The sequence below is a fragment of the Chrysemys picta genome, chromosome 13, assembly GCF_011386835.1.
Source record: "Chrysemys picta bellii isolate R12L10 chromosome 13, ASM1138683v2, whole genome shotgun sequence".
NCBI lineage: Eukaryota > Metazoa > Chordata > Testudines > Emydidae > Chrysemys > Chrysemys picta.
Window position 1 is genome coordinate 22,397,024 of NC_088803.1, and position 19,825 is coordinate 22,416,848.

The 19,825-nt window shown below is 49.5% G+C and overlaps 1 protein-coding gene across 2 annotated transcripts; it reads left to right on the forward strand.

Moving 5' to 3' along the window:
- The first annotated feature begins 78 nt into the window (after positions 1-78).
- Positions 79-19,064, forward strand: LOC122174133 (serine/arginine repetitive matrix protein 1-like). Of its 2 annotated transcripts, XM_065566587.1 has the most exons (3): positions 79-589; positions 5,724-5,757; positions 9,120-19,064. In XM_065566587.1, exon 3 carries the CDS (start codon positions 10,483-10,485, stop codon positions 12,919-12,921), a length of 2,439 nt encoding a protein of 812 aa, XP_065422659.1. In that variant the 5' UTR covers positions 79-589; positions 5,724-5,757; positions 9,120-10,482; the 3' UTR covers positions 12,922-19,064. The 2 variants fall into 2 exon arrangements, with proteins under 2 accessions (XP_065422659.1, XP_065422657.1); XM_065566585.1 differs by lacking the exon at positions 79-589 and having other exon boundaries at positions 683-8,631.
- Positions 19,065-19,825: the final 761 nt, after the last annotated feature.

Genomic DNA, 19,825 nt, shown 5'->3' on the forward strand with positions numbered 1-19,825 from the left:
GTGCGGCCCCACGCCGGGCCCGGTGCATCACGGGAGTCGCAGTCTTCGCCCTGCAGCTGATTTCAGGGGGTGGTTCCGGTTATTGGGTTTTTTTGCTAACTGCGCCCGGCGCCCCCAAGCCTCTCCCCGGGGTATCCCTCTAACCACCCCGCAGCGCCCCCCAGGGACGGGACCGGACCCCTGGTGTGACGCCGAGAGCTCTGCTCGTTCCCCAAGAGCCAGGGACCCTCGGGCTGGGCGTGCGGCGCTGCTCCGTGCACCGGGCCGGGTTTGCTACAGTAGGGTTACCATTCGTCCGGATTCCCCCGGACATGTCCGGCTTTTTCAGGTTAAAAATAGCGTCGGGGGGAATTTGTCAATGTCCGGACTTCCCCTCCTCCCCCCTCCCATGCAGAGCGTGCGCGCGGCTTACAGAGCAGCCGGTACTCCAACAGCCAGAGCCCTGCTTGCACTTCCCCCTCCTCCCTCCTGAAACTTGACACCCCTCCTCCCTCCCCCGCCCTGCACTCACAGATCACGGGCCGTTCGCCGTCTGGAGCTCCGACCCTGCTGCCCTCCCCCGCTGTCGAGCGCGCTGCTCTGCAGCACAGTAAGGGGGCCGGGGGCCAGAGAAGCGGCAGGGAGGTTCTGGGGGGGGGGGGGTAGTCGAGACAGGGAGCGGGGGGGAGGGTTGGATGGGTCAGGGAGTTCGGGGGGGGCTGTCTGGGGGTTGGGGGTGTAAGGTTTTGGGCAGAGTACAGGTGGGGGGTCTCAGGAGGGGGCAGTTAGGGGACAAGGCACAGGGAGGCTTAGGTAGGGGGTGGGGTTCTGGAGGGCAGTTAGGAGCAGGGGTCCCAGGAGGGGGCAGTCAGGGGACAAGGAGCGGGGGGGGGGGGTCGGGAGTTCGGGGCGGGCTTTCTGGGGGAGGGTGGATAAGGTTTTGGGCAGTCAGGGTACAGGTAGGGGGTAGGGTCCTGGGGGGCAGTTAGGAGCAGGGGTCCCAGGAGGGGGCAGTCAGGGGACAAGGAGCAGGGGGGGGGTCGGGAGTTCGGGGCGGGCTTTCTGGGGGAGGGTGGATAAGGTTTTGGGCAGTCAGGGTACAGGTAGGAGGTAGGGTCCTGGGGGGCAGTTAGGGAGAGGGGTCTTAGGAAGGGGCAGTTAGGGGATAAGGAACAGGGAGGCTTAGGTAGGGGGTGGGGTTCTGGAGGGCAGTTAGGAGCAGGGGTCCCAGGAGGGGGCTGTCAGGGGACAGGGAGCAGAGGGGTTTAGATGGGTCAGGAGTTCTGGGGGGGGCTGTCAGGTAGTGGGGGTGTGGATAAGGGTTGGGGCAGTCAGGGGACAGGTAGGGGGTAGGGTCCTAGAGGGCCAGTTAGGATGTGGGGAAGGTCTCAGGAGGAGGCAGTCAGGGGACAAGAGGCAGGGAGGCTTAGGGAGGGGGTGGAGTCCTGGGGGGCAGTCAGGGGACAAGGAGTGGGGGGGAGGGTTGGGGGTTCTGAGGGGGCAGGAAGTGGGAGGGAGTGGAAGGGGCAGGGGCGGGGCTAGGACAGGACGGGGGCGGGGCTAGGACAGGGGCGGGGCTAGGGCGGGGCTCCTCCCGTCCTCTTTTTTGATTGTTGAAATATGGTAACCCTAGCTACAGGAGCAGGGCCAGTCCCTGCTGGGGCCGGCTGAGCGAAGGGCCAGAGCCCTGTGGCGTCCCATGAGCAGACGGGCTGTAGCACACGCAGGTTTTCCTGGGCAGGTTCATTAGGATTTGATGCTTCTACTTGCGTCCAGACAAATAGCCCGGGAAGGGGTGTCTGGGAATTGGTCACGTGTTAGCACTTGGCCCCGCTGTTCATTCACACATTCGAGCATGGGAGCCTGTCCTCATACTGACAGGTTTCAGAGTAGCAGCCCTGTTAGTCTGTATCCGCAAAAAGAACAGGAGTACTTGTGGCACCTTAGAGACTAACAAATTTATTAGAGCATAAGCTTTCGTGGGCTACTGCCCCCCACTTAGTAAGGCAACTCCCAGCTTTTCCTGTGCTGTATATCTATGCCTGCCTACTGTAATTTTCACTCCATACATCTGAAGAAGTGGGTCATAGCCCACGAAAGCTTATGCTCTAATAAATTTGTTAGTCTCTAAGGTGCCACAAGTACTCCTGTCCTCATACCTATGTCACAGACTGGAAACAAGCAGAGGATTTTTTCCAATACCTATTTGCTCGTAAAAACAACGAGGAGTCTTGTGGCACCTTAAAGACTAACACATTTATTAGAGCATAAGCTTTCATGGGCTATGACCCACTTCTTCAGATGTATGGAGTGAAAATTACAGTAGACAGGCATAAATATACAGCACAGGAAAAGCTGGGAGTTGCCTTACTAAGTGGGGGGTCAATGATTCAGTCAGGGTGGATGTGTCTCATTCCCAACAGTTGACAAGAAGGTCTGAATGTCAACAGAGTAAAAATTACTTTTTCGTAACAATGCCAATTCCATCAGGGTGGATGGCTCATACTCAACTATTGATGGGAGATTACTTCTTGTAGTGACTCAGCCATTCCCAGTCTTTATTCAGGGCTAATTTGATGGTGTCAAGTTTGCAAATGAATTCCAGTTCTGCAGTTTCTCGTTGAAGTCTGTTTTTGATGATTTTTTTGTTGAAGAATGGCCACTTTTAAGTCTGAAATTGAGTGTCCAGGGAGGTTAAAATGCTCTCCCACTTTTTTTTTAATGTTATAATTCTTCACATCTGCTTTGTGTCCATTTATTCTTTTGTATACAGACTGTCCGGTTTGGCCAATGTATGTGGCAGAGAGGCATTGCTGGCAAATGATGGATATGTGGACAGAGTTGGCAATGGGGTTTGTTGCAGGGGATGGTTCCTGGGTTAGTGTTTCTGGTGTGTGGTTGCTGGTGAGTATTTGCCTGAGGTTGGGGGGCTGTCTGTAGGCGAGGACTGATCTGCCTGCCAAGGTTTGTGAGAGCAAGGGATCGTCTTCCAGGATAGGTTGTAGATCCTTGGTGAGGTGTTGGAGAGGCTTCTATTTGCTAGTAGGTGTGTGTGTGTGTGTGTGTGTGTGTGTGTGTGTGTGTGTGATATAGAGGCTTTAGGGAACGTACCGTAATTTCACTGCCTCACCCTGTTTGCGTTGCTATTTCAGTAGCCTGATCCCTATGTCCAAGCATACAAATGCTACATAAGTACATAAAATCACGTGTTCTGTACTAAATATATAAACAGTCACCCACAATCCTCCCGACTTAAGATGATGATGTGTGAAGTAACACTTGAAATTAAAATGAAGACATTGGTTTTTACTGGTGATTATTCCTTCCCTGGGATAATAAAAACTTTCAGGGAAGCTCCAAATTATTAATAAATTGCTTATACTACCTTTCAAACTGAACTTGTTCTCAAGCAATAACCAAAGCTCTTTAGTATTTATAAATTTCAAACTATTATCCTATATTTAACTGGCAGCCAATGTGGGGCTTAAGATATGTCTCTTAATTGAAAAGCTTGGCTAAAAATGGTGTAACTATAAAGTATATTTCTCTAAGACAAGGTTAAACCTTTTTAATCTGGGAAGATAACTGAAGCTGGTCATGTCAGTGCTATATGTACAGTTCATTTACCCTGCAGAACAGGATTGTTTTCATATTATTATGACTATCAGACTTTTCAGGCCCAACAGTTAAACAGGGCATGCACCTTCCCTGGAGGAAGATTGGTTCCCAGGAGAGTGACCTGCCTGTAATCAGAGATGCTCAGTCCTCTTTTGGCTCCTCTTACATGTTGGTGGGTTGGAGTCACTGGTCACCATTTTCTCCTTCTCTGTACTTGATCTTGGTTTCCTTCTGACAACATGAGCCTCTTAGGCAGGGACAGCCCGCTCGGGGATAAAATGAAGGGAGGGGGTGATAGTTTCCTTTGAGCAGTGACTGTTTCAGGTGCTGTTTTTCACAGTATGGGTACATCCAGCTGACTGGATGGGGGAGTGCTGTGGATGGGGGTATCGGAGAGATCCCTTCAGAGAAACATGCATGAGCTCCTGCCATTGCAGTCTCTGGCCATAACTTCTCCTTTTGCGGTTTGTGTTCTGCCATAGGAAGAGCTGAGATGAGACTTGAGAAATGGAGACTAGGTAAGTCCACCCTGTTTGGGATAGATGGCTCCAGGAAACAGTGGTCCAGCTGGGAGCAGAGCAGTTGCTGGCATCTCTGAGATAAGTGTCCACCTAGAGCTTTGAGTCTAGTCCTCCTGACTGGAGACAGGTCTCTTCTGTGCTGGGTGGGACAGGGTTACCAAGAAAAGGTTTGTGACTACCTATGTGTGCTGGGGGCAGCGGAACATAACTGTTTGCAGGATGGGGAAGTTAGTACCCAGGGCAGGGTGTAATGTGTCCTCCCCAGAAGAAGGTAGGATTTATGTGGGTGATTAGAGGGAGTTAGCTCCTATCTTCTTGTCTCCTGTGTGTTCTAAAGTGTTGCTAACTTTGTCTTCTTGAGTTGTGTTTCTGCAACGCAAAGCTGATGGGGGATGAGCTCAGCTCCACCCTGAGGTGGAGAGTGAGACCAGCTTGGCCTTGAGATGATCTCCCATAGTATTCTTGCCAGCAAGTTAAAGAAGTATGGATTGGATGAATGGACTATAAGGTGGCTAGAAAGCTGGCTTGATCATCAGGCTCAAGGGGTAGTGATCAACGGCTTGGTGTCTAGTTGGCAGCCGGTATCAAGCAGAGTGCCCCTGGGGTCGGTTCAGGGGCCAGTTTTGTTCAACATCTTCATGAATGATCTGTATGATGGGATGGATTGCACCCTCAGCAAGTTTGCGGATGACACTAAGCTGGGGGGAGAGGTAGATATGCTGGAGGGTAGGGATAGGGTCCAGAGTGACCTAGACAAATTGGAGGATTGAGCCAAAAGAAATCTGATGAGGTTCAAAAAGGACAAGTGCAGAGTCCTGCACTTAGGATGGAAGAATCCCATGCACTGCTATAGGCTGGGGACTGACTGGCTAAGCGGCAGTTCTGCAGAAAAGGACCTGGGGATTACAGTGGACGAGAAGCTGGATATGAGTCAACTGCGTGCCCTTGTTGCCAAGAAGGCTAATGGCATATTGGGCTGCATTAGTAGGAGCATTGCCAGCAGATTGAGAGAAGTGATTATTCCCCTCTATTCGGCATTGGTGAGGCCACATCTGGAGTATTGCATCCAGTTTTGGGTCCCCCCACTACAGAAAGGATGTGGACAAATTAGAGAGAGTCCAGCGGAGGGCAACGAAAATTATCAGGGGGCTGGGGCACATGACTTATGAGGAGAGCCTGGGGAATTGGGCTTATTTAGTCTGCAGAAAAGAAAGCAGCCTTCAACTACCTGAAGTGGGATTCCAAAGAGGATGGAGTTAGGCAGTTCTCATTGGTGGCAGATGACAGAACAAGGAGCAATGGTCTCAAGTTGCAGTGTGGGAGATCCAGGTTGGATATTAGGAAAAACTATTTCAGTAGGAGGGTGGTGAAGCACTGGAAGGGGTTCCCTAGGGAGGTGGTGGAATCTCCATCCTTAGAGGTTTTTAAGCCTCGGCTTGACAAGCCCTGGCTGGGATGATTTAGCTGGAGTTGGTCCTGCTTTGAGCAGGGGGTTGGACTAGATGACCTCCTGAGGTCTCTTCCAACCTAATCTATGATTTTTATGATCACACTGGGAGCACATGTTCAGCTGATTATCCACCATGACCCAGAAATCTTTTTCAGAGTCACTGCTTCCCAGGATAGAGTCCCCTATCCTGTAAGTATGACCTACATTTTTTGTTTCTAGATGTATATATTTGCATTTAGCTGTACTAAAAGGCATATTGTTTGCTTGCACCCAGTTAACCAAGCACCCAGATCGCTCTGAATCAGTTCCCTGTCATTTTGATTATTATTTACCACTTCCCTAGTTTTTGTGTCACCTGCAAACTTTATCAGTAACGATTTTATGTGTTCTTCCAGGTCATTGATAAAAATGTTAAATATTGTAGGGCCCAGAACAGACCCAGGCAGTACCCCACTGGAAACATGCCTGCCCAATGATGATTTCCCATTTACAGTTACATTTTGAGACTGATCAGTTAGCCAGCTTTTTTATCCATTTAATGTGTGCCATTTTAATTTTATATCATTCTATTTTCAATCAAATGTTGTGCAGTACTGAGGCAAATGCCTTACAGAAGTCTGTTACATCAACACTGTTACCTTTATCAACCAAACTTGTAATCTCTTCAATAAAAGATATCGTTAGTTTGACAGGATCTATCTTCCATAAACCCATGTTGATTTACATTAATTACATTACCCTCCTTTAATTCTTTATTAATTAAGTCCTGTATCAGCCGCTCCATTATTTTGCCTGGGATTGATATCAAACCGACAGGCCTATAATTACGCAGGTCATCCATTTTATCCTTTTAAAAAATTGGCACAACATTAGCTTTCTTCCAGTCTTCTGGAACTTCCCAGTGCTCCAAGATTTATTGAAAATCAACGTTAATGGTCCAGCAAGCTCCTCTGCCAGCTCTTTTAAAACTCTTGGATGCAAATTATCTGGACCTGTTGTTTTTTTTTTTTTTTAAGTCTAACTTTAGTAGCTTCTGTTTAACAGCTTTCAGAGATACTACTGGAATGGAAAGAGTGTTATTATCACCACATGATGAGACTATATCATCTGTTTTTTTCCACAAATAGAGAACAGAAATATGTTTTGAACTCTTCTGCCTTTTCTACACTATTATTGGTAATTCTACCATTTCCATCTAATAATAGACCAATATCATTGTCAGGACTATTTTGTTCCTAATACGTTTAAAAATTTCTTCTTATTGTCCTTAACTCTGCTGACTATAGATTTCTTCTTGTGTTTGAGACATATAGAGGCCCATTGGTGGTTCAGTACTCTGTCGTCGGGCCTGACAAACTCACTGTACCTAACACGCTATTGTCATAAACTATATCTAAAAGGTGTCACGTAAGGTATCACATACAAACTTGTAGTCCTGAAAATCAATGTGTAATGTACAATAGAACCTCAGAGTTACTAACACCTCAGGAATGGAGGTTGTTCGTAACACTGAACAAAACATTATGGTTGTTCTTTCAAAAGTTTACAACTGAACATTGACCTAATACCACTCTGAAATTTTACTATGCAGAAGAAAAATGCTGCTTTTAACCATCTTAATTTAAATGAAACAAGCACGTAAACCGTTTCCTTACCGTGTCAAATCTTTAAATCTTTTATTTAAACTTTCTCTTTATTTTTTTAATAGTTTACATCTAACACAGTACTGTACAGTATTTGATTTTTTTTTTTTTTGGTCTCTGCTGCTGCCCGATTGCATACTTCGGGTTCCAATGAGGTGCATGGTTGACCGATCAGTTTGTAACTCTGATGTTTATAACTCTGAGGTTCTACTGTATGTATAGTAAGCCCACAGAGGACTATGGATATATGTGCTACAAATGTGTACTTAAAATGTGTGTGGCAAGCAGTGCCTAAGCCATATTTGTTCCAGACAAAGGATTGTGGTTCCACCTGCTTGGATGTGTCTCCAATGTAAATTAGGAAGGGTGTGGCCAAAACCAAAGAAAAGCACATTTACATGCAACGTAAACAAAGCCATCAGGAGAGCAAGCAGGGAAAGATGAATACTTACCAATCTCGATGAGGGAATGGACCCCCAGGAAGTCTTCTTGCCTCTTGAAACAGGATCAACGAACTCTGGGATGACATTATCGCATCTACATCCCAGCAGTCAAGAGAAGCTTGGTCTGGGCTTGTTTTCAATGAATACATTTCAAAGGGTTACTGGGCTATCAACAGGGTGTCTGAACCTCAAAGAATACGCAATTGAATCAACTAATTGTATACAACATTACTGTATTATAAAATCATATTGAGTAAGGACTTTTATGAAAGCCTGTGACACACTGGTGAGTGAGATCATTGTGAAATGTCTGCATTAACATTACATGAGGAATTATGGAGACTCACTGATATTGTGCTTTAAAGTCTGTGACCAAACAGAGGGACAAACAGGTTTTCTCCCAGAATGGAGGGATGGCAGCTATCTGTAGCTGAGGCCTGGTCTGACAGGAGTAATTAACACATGGAGAGATGCATCACTTCTTGGAAGATAAAATTAGGGAGGTAAACAGATCATTAGGCTGAAAACAGAACATTTGTGCAACATAGATAAGTAAATAGGTCAGTAGGCTAAAAAGACAGAATGCCTGAGCCAACTAAGAAAAGAGGCAGAACACCCACAGCATCATTTACTATGAACTAGATACCAATGGGCAAGATAAGTTATGAATGTAGAGACGAGGTAAAGAATAGGTCAAGCATGGACAGTACTGTTCCAATGTATATTAAGCATTATGAATCAAAACAATGGAAGCCCCATGTACATATGAATCAGCTGGGGAATAGGAAGTCAACAGGAAGTGAAGAACAGCAGGAAGCCTTCCTGTCTTGTAACAGGGTCAATGAACTTTGGGAGATCTAAACAGAAAGCTACTTTAGTATTCATCACTTGGGGATTAAAGGTTCCAGAGCTCTTGAAGTCACAGAACATTGGATCCTTCAACCAAGAGGGCTGAAGTCCCTTGGAACTGAGTTTAGGTGAGAAATCTGCTTAGGCAAAGGTTGTAACTTGCTGCAATTGTTCAGTCTTAGACGTGTATTTTTACTTTTGTTTGCTTGTAACAATTACTATTGTTATTCCTTATATTTGGTATCAGTTAATCCTGTGTCTTTTTGTTTTGTTTTACGTTTACCATAAACCAGTTCAGTGCTGTGATTGACATAACAGTATTTGTCAAATAGCATTTAAATTAATGAGCTGCAATGTATTGTCTCTTTAAAGAAGCAACAAACTTTGGTAAGTGAGAGGGCTGGACACTGCAGGGGCCTGGTGTGATGCACTGTACCTCAAAGTAGAACCCTGTAACCACCATATTCACCATCGGTATGGGGTTGTGATATTGCATACAAAGCATGCCTTGCAAGGTATCAAACTTATTGTTCTGTCATAATATATGTATTATCAGTGTATATGGAATTATGATATTCTGCTATATGGTTGTAATTGAAATATGTTGTGTGTCCAGGAGACGCCCATAGCTAGCTTTCCAGTGGCAACAAAGGAAATGACCCACACTCAAACGGGCCTTAAGCAACCATCACGAGCCATTGACCAGCAGGGGAATTGTAAACAAGAGATTTACAATTCTGTGAGAGACAGTAGTGCAAGCACTACACAACAAGGATTGCTCAACTCTGACTCAGTTGCACAAGCACCATACAATGGAGACTGCTCAACTCTGTGACTCAGCAAGGCCCATCAGGACACATCTGGGCCAGTATCTTCCCTGGGATATGAATTGAGAGTATAAAATAAGGGACAGTGTCATCGTGAGACCACCTCTTTCCTCCCCCACCTACTCTGAAGGCAACAAGAGTTCTGGGACGACAAAGACTTTGAACTGAGGAAACTGGTCCCAGGCTGAGAAGGAAATTCAGCATGTGTATTAAGAACTGTAACCTACCTGCAACATCCAGTGGGGTGAGAAAAGTTGTTTGATTCAAATCTTGCTTAGTCTGAAAGTTTAGGATTTAGAAACCATGTTTACTTTTTATTTTCTTAGATAAATATATTTGACCTTTTATGCTTACCACTTAAAATCTATCTTTCTGTAGTTAATAAACTTATTCTAATGTTTCATTTTAAACCAGTGAGTTTGTCTAAAGTGCTTGGGGAATCTGCTCAGATAGCATGTCTGCTATACTTTGATGAAGTGGTGAACTAATTAATGAGTTTGCATTGTTCAAGGGAAGGTCTTGAACAGTGTAAGATTTCTGGGGTGCAAGGCTGGGAGCTGGAGTGGATTTGCTGATGTCTCCCTCTGTGTAGTTCATGAGTGGCTTGGAGAGCATTTATGCAACTTAGCTGGGTGTGTCTCTGCATGCTGGTGGCTGAGTGATAACAGTGCTCGTAGGGGTTTGCTGCTTGTCAGTAGCAAAGCATTGTGAGAGACAATCCAGGCTGGAGAGTTATGGGGGCAGAGTGATCCCACAGTTCTTCTTCGAGTGCTTGCTCATATCGATTCCAATTAGAGTGTGTGCGCGCGCCGCGTGCACGATCGTCGGAGAATTTTCTACCCTAGCAACACCGGCGGGTCGGCTGTGGAGCCCCCTAGAGTGGCGCCTTCATGGCGCTGGATATATACCCCAGCCGACCCGGCGCCCCCTCAGTTCCTTCTTACCGCCCCTGACGGTCGTTGGAACTGTGGAGCGCGGCGTAGCTGTTCTCCACTCTCCCTAGCTTATTCCGTTTATTGATAGTTATAGTTATAGTTCTAGTTGTATATAGTTAGATAGTTGTTTAAATCACTTTATTAATAGTTGTTGTATAATTAAAGGGGATTAAGGGGGTTGTTCTCCCCCTTTTTCCCCCGGCGCGTGGCCGGGCTCATGCCCAAGGCTCCCGGCTTCAAACAGTGCGCGTCCTGCGCTAAGCCTATGCCAACAAGTGACCCGCACGACTCGTGTCTGAAGTGCCTGGGGGAGTCCCATCAGACAGATAAGTGTAAGATCTGTAAGGCCTTCAGACCGAGAACCAAGAAGGAGCGGGACTTTCGGCTTCGGCAACTCCTTATGGAGGCGGCACTTAGCCCGGACGCTCCATCGGCGCGTCAAGCCCCAGCACCAAGCGCCTCGGTGCGCAGTGCCCCGGCGGCACCGACTATTCCGACTCCGCGAGTGGCGTCAGACAAGCCTCCACGGCACCGGACCCCGTCGGCACCGCACCCACAGCAAGTGCCTCGGCGCCGATCATCATCGCAGGGACATAAAAAATCCCATAAGACGCAGGGGACTGCCGTACCGAAGACGCCGGCTCCCCCGGCGCCGGGGGTAGAGCCGCGTCCGCCTGTGGAGCACCAAAAACAGGTGCCTCCGGCACCGTCGACTCCGGCTCCGAAGCCGTTGAGTCCGGTGCAGACAGGATCACCACCGCGACCGGCGGTGATACAGTGCCTCCCGTCGACCCCAGAGACCTTCGCGACGGCGAGAGACTTGATCGCTCTCACGGAGCCGGCACCGCCCCAACCACCGGCACCGTCGGCACCGTTGACTCGTCCGGTCCAGTCCAGGGGGAAGCCTGCCTTGATGCGCCCTCCATCGCAGGGACTGGAACCACGGCACCGTTCCAGGTCCCGAAGCAGGTCCCCACGCCGCTCGCAGTCCCGGCGCCGGATATCACCTCGGCACCGGTCGTACTCGCGGCTAAGATCATCGTCGCGGCACCGTTCTACGTCCCGGCACCGCTATGATCGTCGGTACCGGTCAACATCGAGACATAGTTCTCGGCACCGTTACGATCGACGATCAACGTCGAGGGGTCGCTCCCGGCACCGGGCCTACTCGAGGTCGCTGTCCAGGTCCAGGTCCGACTCCCGGCACCGGCGCGGTCATCGGCACCGATCGCCATCTCGGCACCGATCGCCGGCACCGCACAGAGATAGAGCATCTCCAGACCGGCACCGTGCGGCACCGTATCCCACGGGGATCATCTCGGCGCAGTCGGCACCGCCATGGCCATCGAGATCGGTGTCTCGCTCCTCTGAGGATGCATCGAGATCAGCATACCCCCCTCAGGGGCAAGCCGAGGAACAAGATATGGGCCACTGGCAGGAGTTAGCAGAGGACCCTGCTCACGGCCCCTCTCACTGGTCATTCTGGACCCCGTGGGCGTACCACCAAGCGCAAGGGGCTCCACTAACTTCAGCCTCTCGCTCGGGACACTCTGACAGAAGGGCCCCAGAGTCCACCATCTCTCGCCCTCCTCCAGGGGGCATGGAGGCTTCCGTGCCCGCACCACCTGACGTCCTGGACCCAGGGGCAGGTGATGCTCCGTCCCAGGAACAGGGAGACCAGGACCCTCCCTTGGATCCCTTACCACCCGAGGCATCTTCCTCTCCAGATGAGGCAGTGGCGGGCACGTCGTGCACAGGTCCACCCCCGATAGATCTTCGGGCTCATCAGGACCTCTTACGTAGGGTGGCCCGTAATATGGAACTACAGGCGGAGGAAATAGTGGAGGTGCAGGACCCCATTGTAAATATCCTCTCGGCGGATGCCCCATCCAGAGTGGCGTTGCCCCTGATCCGCACGATCCAGGCTAACGCTTCTACGATATGGCAAACTCCTGCCTCTATTCCACCCACAGCCAGAGGGGTGGAGAGAAAGTACTTTGTCCCCTCAAAGGACTATGAGTACCTGTATACTCATCCACAGCCGTGTTCACTGGTGGTGTCATCGGTGAATGCAAGGGAGCGCCACGGTCAACAGGCCGCAGCGCCCAAATCAAAGGAGGCTAAGCGCCTCGATTTGTTTGGCCGTAAAGTTTATTCAGCCGGAGGGTTACAACTCAGAGCGGCTAACCAACAAGCGCTCCTGAGCCGTTATAGCTTTAATTCCTGGAACTCTATGGGGAAGTTCAAGGAATTGATTCCCCAAGACTCCAGGGAAGAGTTCGGGGCCTTAGTCGAGGAAGGTAAGAAGGTGGCTCGGACTTCCTTACAGGCCTCATTAGATATAGTGGACTCGGCTGCGAGAACCCTGGCGTCAGGTATCGCTATGCGAAGGACCTCCTGGCTCCAAGTTTCGGGTTTGCCCCCTGAGTTGCAACAAACCCTGCAGGATTTGCCCTTTGAAGGACATGGGTTGTTCTCTGATAAGACGGACTCTCGCCTGCAGAGCCTCAAGGACTCCAGAACAATCATGCGCTCCCTGGGGATGCACGTTGCGGGTCCTCAGCGCAGGCCATTTAGGCCTCAGCCTCAGCGCTTCTACCCCCCCCCCACCTCGTCAGAGACACAACTCTGCCCAGAGGCGGGGGCGAGGTGGTAGAAGAAGGTGGACCAGCCCTCAACCCGGTCAGAACCAAGGGCCACCAAGACCACCCTCAGGCCCCAGGCAGAACTTTTGAAGGTGCTGTCGAGGACGGCGCCCCAGTCATCCCCCAGGATCCAGCCCCCTCCTTTCGGGATCGCCTCTCCCACTTCCACCGTGCTTGGTCCCTTATAACCTCGGACCGTTGGGTCCTTCGCACGGTGGAGAGGGGATACGCTATCCAGTTTTCTTCATTCCCTCCCTCCCACCCCCCTTCCCCGTCCCTCTTCAGGGACCCTTCTCACGAGCAACTTCTTATACAGGAGGTTTCCACGCTCCTTTCTATGGGGGCCATAGAGGAGGTTCCATTAGAGTTAAGGGGCAGGGGATTTTATTCCCGTTACTTTCTGATCCCCAAGTCCAAAGGGGGTCTGAGACCCATCTTAGACTTGCGCGGACTCAACAAATTTATAGTAAAGTTGAAGTTCCGCATGGTCTCTTTAGGGACCATTATTCCTTCCCTCGATCCTGGAGACTGGTTCGCCGCCCTCGACATGAAAGATGCATACTTTCATATTGCGATTTACCCACCTCACAGACGCTTCCTGCGATTCGTGGTAAGCAAGGTGCACTATCAGTTTGCAGTCCTTCCCTTCGGCCTATCCTCGGCCCCAAGGGTGTTTACGAAATGTATGGCTGTTGTGGCAGCGTACCTTCGTCGACAAGGGATACAGGTGTTCCCGTACCTAGACGACTGGTTGGTACGCGGTCGCACCAAAGAGCAAGTTCGAGCTCACGTCCACATAATAGTGCACACATTCAACGAATTGGGCATCCTACTCAACAGGGACAAATCCACTCTAGAGCCTACCCAGAGAATAGAATTTATCGGCGCAGTCCTGGACTCCGGACGCGCATAAGCTGTCCTACCAGACAATCGCTTTCATACCATCACGTGCCTCATTCAAGGGCTCAGGGCCTTCCCAACTACCACGGTGAGGTCATGCCTTGCCCTGCTGGGTCACATGGCTTCTTGCACGTACGTAACCAGGCATGCCAGACTTCGGCTTCGCCCACTCCAGACCTGGGTGTCATCGGTATACCGCCCACATCGGGACAGCCTGAACATGCTGGTCACGGTCCCGAACTCGGTCCTGACCTCCCTCACCTGGTGGCTAGATCACAATGTGGTTTGCGAGGGGATGCCATTTCACGCCCCACAACCCTCTCTGCACCTGGTCACAGACGCATCATCGCTGGGTTGGGGTGCCCATCTCAACGAACACCATACCCAGGGCCTGTGGACTGCACCCCAGCTAGCCCTGCACATCAATGTTCGGGAACTGATGGCGGTGCGCCTGGCGTGCCAGGCATTTCTCAATCTCCTACGTGGCCGCTGTGTGTTAGTTCTCATCGACAACACCACGGCCATGTTTTACATCAACAGGCAAGGAGGAGCACGTTCGTCGACTCTATGCCAAGAGGCGATTCGCCTATGGGACTTCTGCATCGCCCACTCAATCCATCTCACGGCATCGTTCCTCCCTGGAGTCCAGAACACTTTAGCGGACCGACTCAGCAGGTCCTTTCAGACGCACGAGTGGTCTATCCGTCCGGACATCATATATTCCGTTTTCCAGAAGTGGGGGTTTCCCCAGGTAGACCTGTTTGCATCTCGAGCCAACAGAAAGTGCCACGTGTTCTGTTCCCTACAAGGACGAGCTCCGGGCTCTCTCTCGGATGCGTTTCTCCTCCCTTGGAAAGACCACCTGTTTTATGCCTTCCCTCCATTTCCTCTGGTCCACAGGGTGCTGCTCAAATTGCGCAGAGACCAGGCACAAGTAATTCTGGTCGCTCCAGCGTGGCCGAGACAACACTGGTACACCACACTGTTAGAGCTCTCGGTTCAGACACCGATCCCGCTCCCATTATGTCCAGATCTCATCTCTCAGGACCACGGCCGACTGCGTCACCCCGACCTGCAATCGCTCCACCTCATGGCGTGGTTGCTCCATGGTTCACCTAGGCAGAGCAACAATGCTCGCACTCTGTCCAACAGATTCTGCTGAGCAGTAGGAAGCCTTCAACACGGACCACGTACTTGGCCAAGTGGAAGCGGTTCTCCTGTTGGTGCGAACAACGAGCCATGTCCCCGCTGCAGGCACCTATTCCTCTCATATTGGAATATCTCCTCTCCCTAAAACAGCAAGGTTTGGCGATATCTTCAATTAGAGTTCACCTGGCCGCCATATCGGCTTTTCACCCAGGGGAACTCGCGTCCTCGGTATTCTCTAACCCGATGGTCGTTAGGTTCCTCAAGGGCTTGGACCGGATGTACCCACAACAGCGTCAACCTGTTCCGACGTGGGATCTCAACCTGGTTCTCTCCAAGCTCACAGGTCCTCCATTCGAGCCACTGGCCACCTGTTCACTTCTGTACCTATCCTGGAAGACAGCCTTCCTCGTAGCCATCACCTCAGCAAGGCGCGTTTCTGAACTCAGGGCGCTTACATCCGAGCCCCCTTACACAATTTTCCATAAGGATAAAGTGCAGCTTCATCCACATCCTGCCTTTCTTCCTAAGGTGGTTTCTCCGTTTCACATCAATCAGGATATATTTCTCCCGGTCTTTCATCCTAAACCACATGCTACTCGCCAGGATCAACGTTTGCATTCTCTGGATGTACGCAGGGCCCTGGCTTTCTATATTGACCGCACAAGACACTTTAGAAAGACGACGCAACTCTTTGTTGCGGTGGCCGACCGAATGAAAGGCTTATCGGTCTCCTCACAACGCCTATCCTCCTGGATCACGTCTTGCATCCGGACTTGCTATGACCTGGCAGGTGTCTCGACACCACACCTCACCGCTCATTCCACGAGGGCCCAAGCTTCCTCGACTGCTTTCCTGGCTCAAGTTCCAATCCAGGACATTTGTAGAGCTGCAGTTTGGTCATCAGTCCACACATTTACAGCTCACTATGCACTAGTGCAGCAGTCCAGGGACGATGCTGCATTTGGATCAGCAGTTTTGCACACAGCAATGTCTCACTCCGACCCCACCACCTAAGTTGGGCTTGGGAGTCACCTAATTGGAATCGATATGAGCAAGCACTCGAAGAAGAAAAGACGGTTACTCACCGTTGTAACTGTTGTTCTTTGAGATGTGTTGCTCATATCCATTCCAAACCCGCCCCCCGTCCCCACTGTCGGAGTAGCCGGCAAGAAGGAACTGAGGGGGCGCCGGGTCGGCTGGGGTATATATCCAGCGCCATGAAGGCGCCACTCTAGGGGGCTCCACAGCCGACCCGCCGGTGTTGCTAGGGTAGAAAATTCTCTGACGATCGTGCACGCGGCGCGCGCACACACTATAATTGGAATGGATATGAGCAACACATCTCGAAGAACAACAGTTACAACGGTGAGTAACCGTATTTTCCAAATTGTACCTCAGGGAAATTCAGGATGGAAAGTCAGCCTGAAAAAGTTAAGAAGCCAATAGAGGCCACTGGGTCTGTATTGCAGCAGATTAGCTTATCTGGCTCAACAAAGCAGGGTTCTGAAGGCCCAAACTGGGAGAGAAAACGGGCTCAGAGGTAGCCTCAGCACATCAGGTGACAGTCCCAAGGGGGTTTCTGTGATTGAACCTGTCACAGCATGTTTGGGCTCAGGCTGGAGCCCAGGCTCTGGGACCGCTCTACTTCGTACGTGTCCATTGTGGCAAGTTTGGGCTCAGGCTGAAGCCCAGACTCTGGGACCTCCCTGCTTCATAGGTGTCATACTGTCTGGAGTGGTTCACAACTGAGAGTGCCAACCTCAGGGCATGCTGTCAAAAAGGAGGGTATAAACCCCAAACTTGGTTGGTTGTTCTATAATTAAAGCTACAATTTTTTTCACAGAGGTCATGGAATTTGTGTTTTCCAGTGACTTCTGTGACTTCAGCCCATGGTGGCTGGGGGACCCTGGAGCTCCCGGCCGCCATGGAGGACTGCTGAGCTCCCCATTTTGTCATGGGTATTTTTAGTAAAAGTCAAGGACAGGTCATGGGCTTCCGTGAATTTTTCTTTATTACCCATGACCTGTCCATGACTCTTACTAAAAATACCCGTGACAAAATCTTAGCTTTATGTATAATTAGATTTCACCAATCCAGTAATGAATATGAACTACTGAAGCACCAACAATGACAAAAACGTTCAGGTTGCTTCCAGTCCCAAGAGATCCGTCACTTACTCCAGGTTAATTTGTACCTCCGATCTCACACCAAAGACAGTGCTTATAGCCAATCCTATAGTAAACTAACTAAGGATTTATTAACTGGGAAAAAGAAATGAGAATTATTTACAGGTTAAAGCAGGCAACACATATACCCAAATGAGTTAGCCTATGTGTAGTAGAAGGCAGAGGGGCTTAGCCCCCATGAGAGAGTGGACGCTGGAGAAGGACTGTCACACTGAAGGGGGTTCCCCCCAGGGACTGTACGGGGCTGTCATAACTATAAAGGGAAGGGTAACAGCCCTCCTGTGTACAGTACTATAAAATCCCTCCTGGCCAGAGACTCCAAAATCCTTTTATCTGTAAAGGGTTAAGAAGCTCAGGTAACCTGGCTGACATCTGACCCAAAGGACCAATAAGAGGACAAGATACTTTCAAATCTTGGTGGGGGGAAGGCTTTTGTTTGTGCTCTTTGTTTTGGGGGTTGTTTGCTCTTGGGACTGAGAGGGACCAGACATCAATCCAGGCTCTCCAAATCTTTCTGAACAAGTCTCTCATATTTCAGACTTGTAAGTAAACAGCCAGGCAAGGCGTGTTAGTTTTTATCTTTGTTTTCTCAACTTGTAAATGTACCTTTTTGCTAGTGTTTATCTCTGTTTGCTGTAACTTTGAACCTAAGGCTAGAGGGGATTCCTCTGGGCTCTTTAAGTTTGATTACCCTGTAAAGTTATTTTCCCTCCTGATTTTAGAGACATGATTTTTACCTTTTTCTTTAATTAAAAGCCTTCTTTTTGAGAACCTGATTGATTTTTCCTTGTTTTTAGATCCAAGGGGGTTGGATCTTGATCCACCAGGAGTTGGTGGGAGGTAGGAGGGGGGATGGTTAATTTCTCCTTGTTTTAAGATCCAAGGGGTTTGGATCTGTATTCACCAGGGAAGTGGTGAAGAGTCTCTCAAGGCTACCCAGGGAAGGGAATTAGCACATTTGGGAATGGTGGCAGCAGACCAGAACTAAGCTGGTAGTTAAGCTTAGAAGTTTTCATGCAGGCCCCCACATTTGTACCTTAAAGTTCAGAGTGGGGAAGCAGCCTTGACATGGTGGCAGAGTGGTGGGATAATTTTAAACCAAAAGCCAGTAAGATTTTTTTTTCTCCTTTCTAGCTGCGTGGAAAGCAGAACTGTACATAGATGCATATCTTATCTCTCCTTGTCTGAAAGCAGAGGTGTTAAGTTTTTTTAACAAGGGTCTTTGTTAAGAGAAGGAGTCAAGCAGTGAGCAAACAGCTGGCAAAAAGAATTTACAAGCTGAATTGTTTTTTTTTTCTTTCTATATCTCGGGGATAGCTAGTTAGAAAGTCTCTGTTGCCTGAGCTGAGTGCATCCCAGTTTCAGTCAACTGCAGAGGGGTGTGGCTCAGCACAAGAAAACAGGAAAATAACTACCAAAGAAGTAGCTAACAAACTAGAACTGGCCAGACTAGAAGCAGAAGAAAATGAAAAAAAAAATCAGAGACTGCTTCAATTAAAAAAACTCGAGAAAGAAGCTGAAGAGAAAGCCAAAGAGGAGGCCCACAAGAGAGCTATGGAGCTGAAAGAAAAAGAGATGGAGGAGAGGGAAAAAGAGAGGAAGCATGAACTGGAATTAGCAAGGGCTAGGCCGGATATACCAGCCAATCCTAGCAACCCCTCTCCAGGTACCACTTCCCATCCCAGAAAATTCCCCACCTACAAGGCAGGTGATGATACTGAGGCCTTCTTAGAAAATTTTGAAAGGGCCTGCCTTGGGTACAGTATCACTACAGACCAGTACATGGTAGAGCTGAGGCCGCAGCTCAGTGGACCCTTAGCAGAGGTGGCGGCTGAAATGCCTAAGGAACACATGAACAGTTATGAACTTTTTTAAAACAAGGCCAGAATCAGAATGGGGCTAACACCCGAGCATGCCCGTCGGCGGTTCAGAGCCCTAAGGTGGAAACCAGACGTGTCATTTACCCGACATGCCTACCACATTGACAAAAATTGTGATGCCTGGGTATCAGGAGCAAATGTTAAATCTCTGGAAGATCTGGTTTTCCTAGTAAAAATGGAGCAGTTTTTAGAGGGTGTTCCTGAGGAAATAGAAAGGTACATCCTAGATAGGAAGCCCAAAACTGTAACCGAGGCGGAGGAGATTGGAGCCAAATGGGTGGAGGTGGCAGAAAAGAAAAAAACTAGTAGCAGTTGGAGCGAATATCAGAAGGGGCAACCCGAAACAAAACCTTACCACCGGGGACAACCCAAGGCCCCACCCACATTCCAAGGGAAACCCCAGATGCCTTCTCACCCCACCACACCAGTCTCCACCAACCAACATCGCCCTGGTGATACCTTAACAGGGCGATGTTTTAAATGTAATGAACTGGGACATATAAAGGCCCACTGCCCCAAGAACACCAACCGATTACAGTTCATTACACCACACTCAAACCAAAGATCCCCAGGCCCAGATGCCTCTCTCATACCCTCGGAGCGAAGGGAAACCTTGAGAGTGGGCGGAAAGAAGGTTATCGCTTGGCGGGACACTGGGGCACAAGTGTCAACTATCCACCAATCCCTAGTAGACCCCAAACTCATCAACCCGGAGGCTCCCGTGACAATTCAACCCTTCGTGTCACAGTCTGTAACCTTGCCTACAGCCACGTTGCATGTCCAGTACAAGGGCTGGTCAG

Coding starts and splice junctions, on each gene's coding strand:
- LOC122174133 (XM_065566587.1), top strand. CDS start 10,483: ATGCCCAAGGCTCCCGGCTTCAAACAGTGCGCGTCCTGCGCTAAGCCT.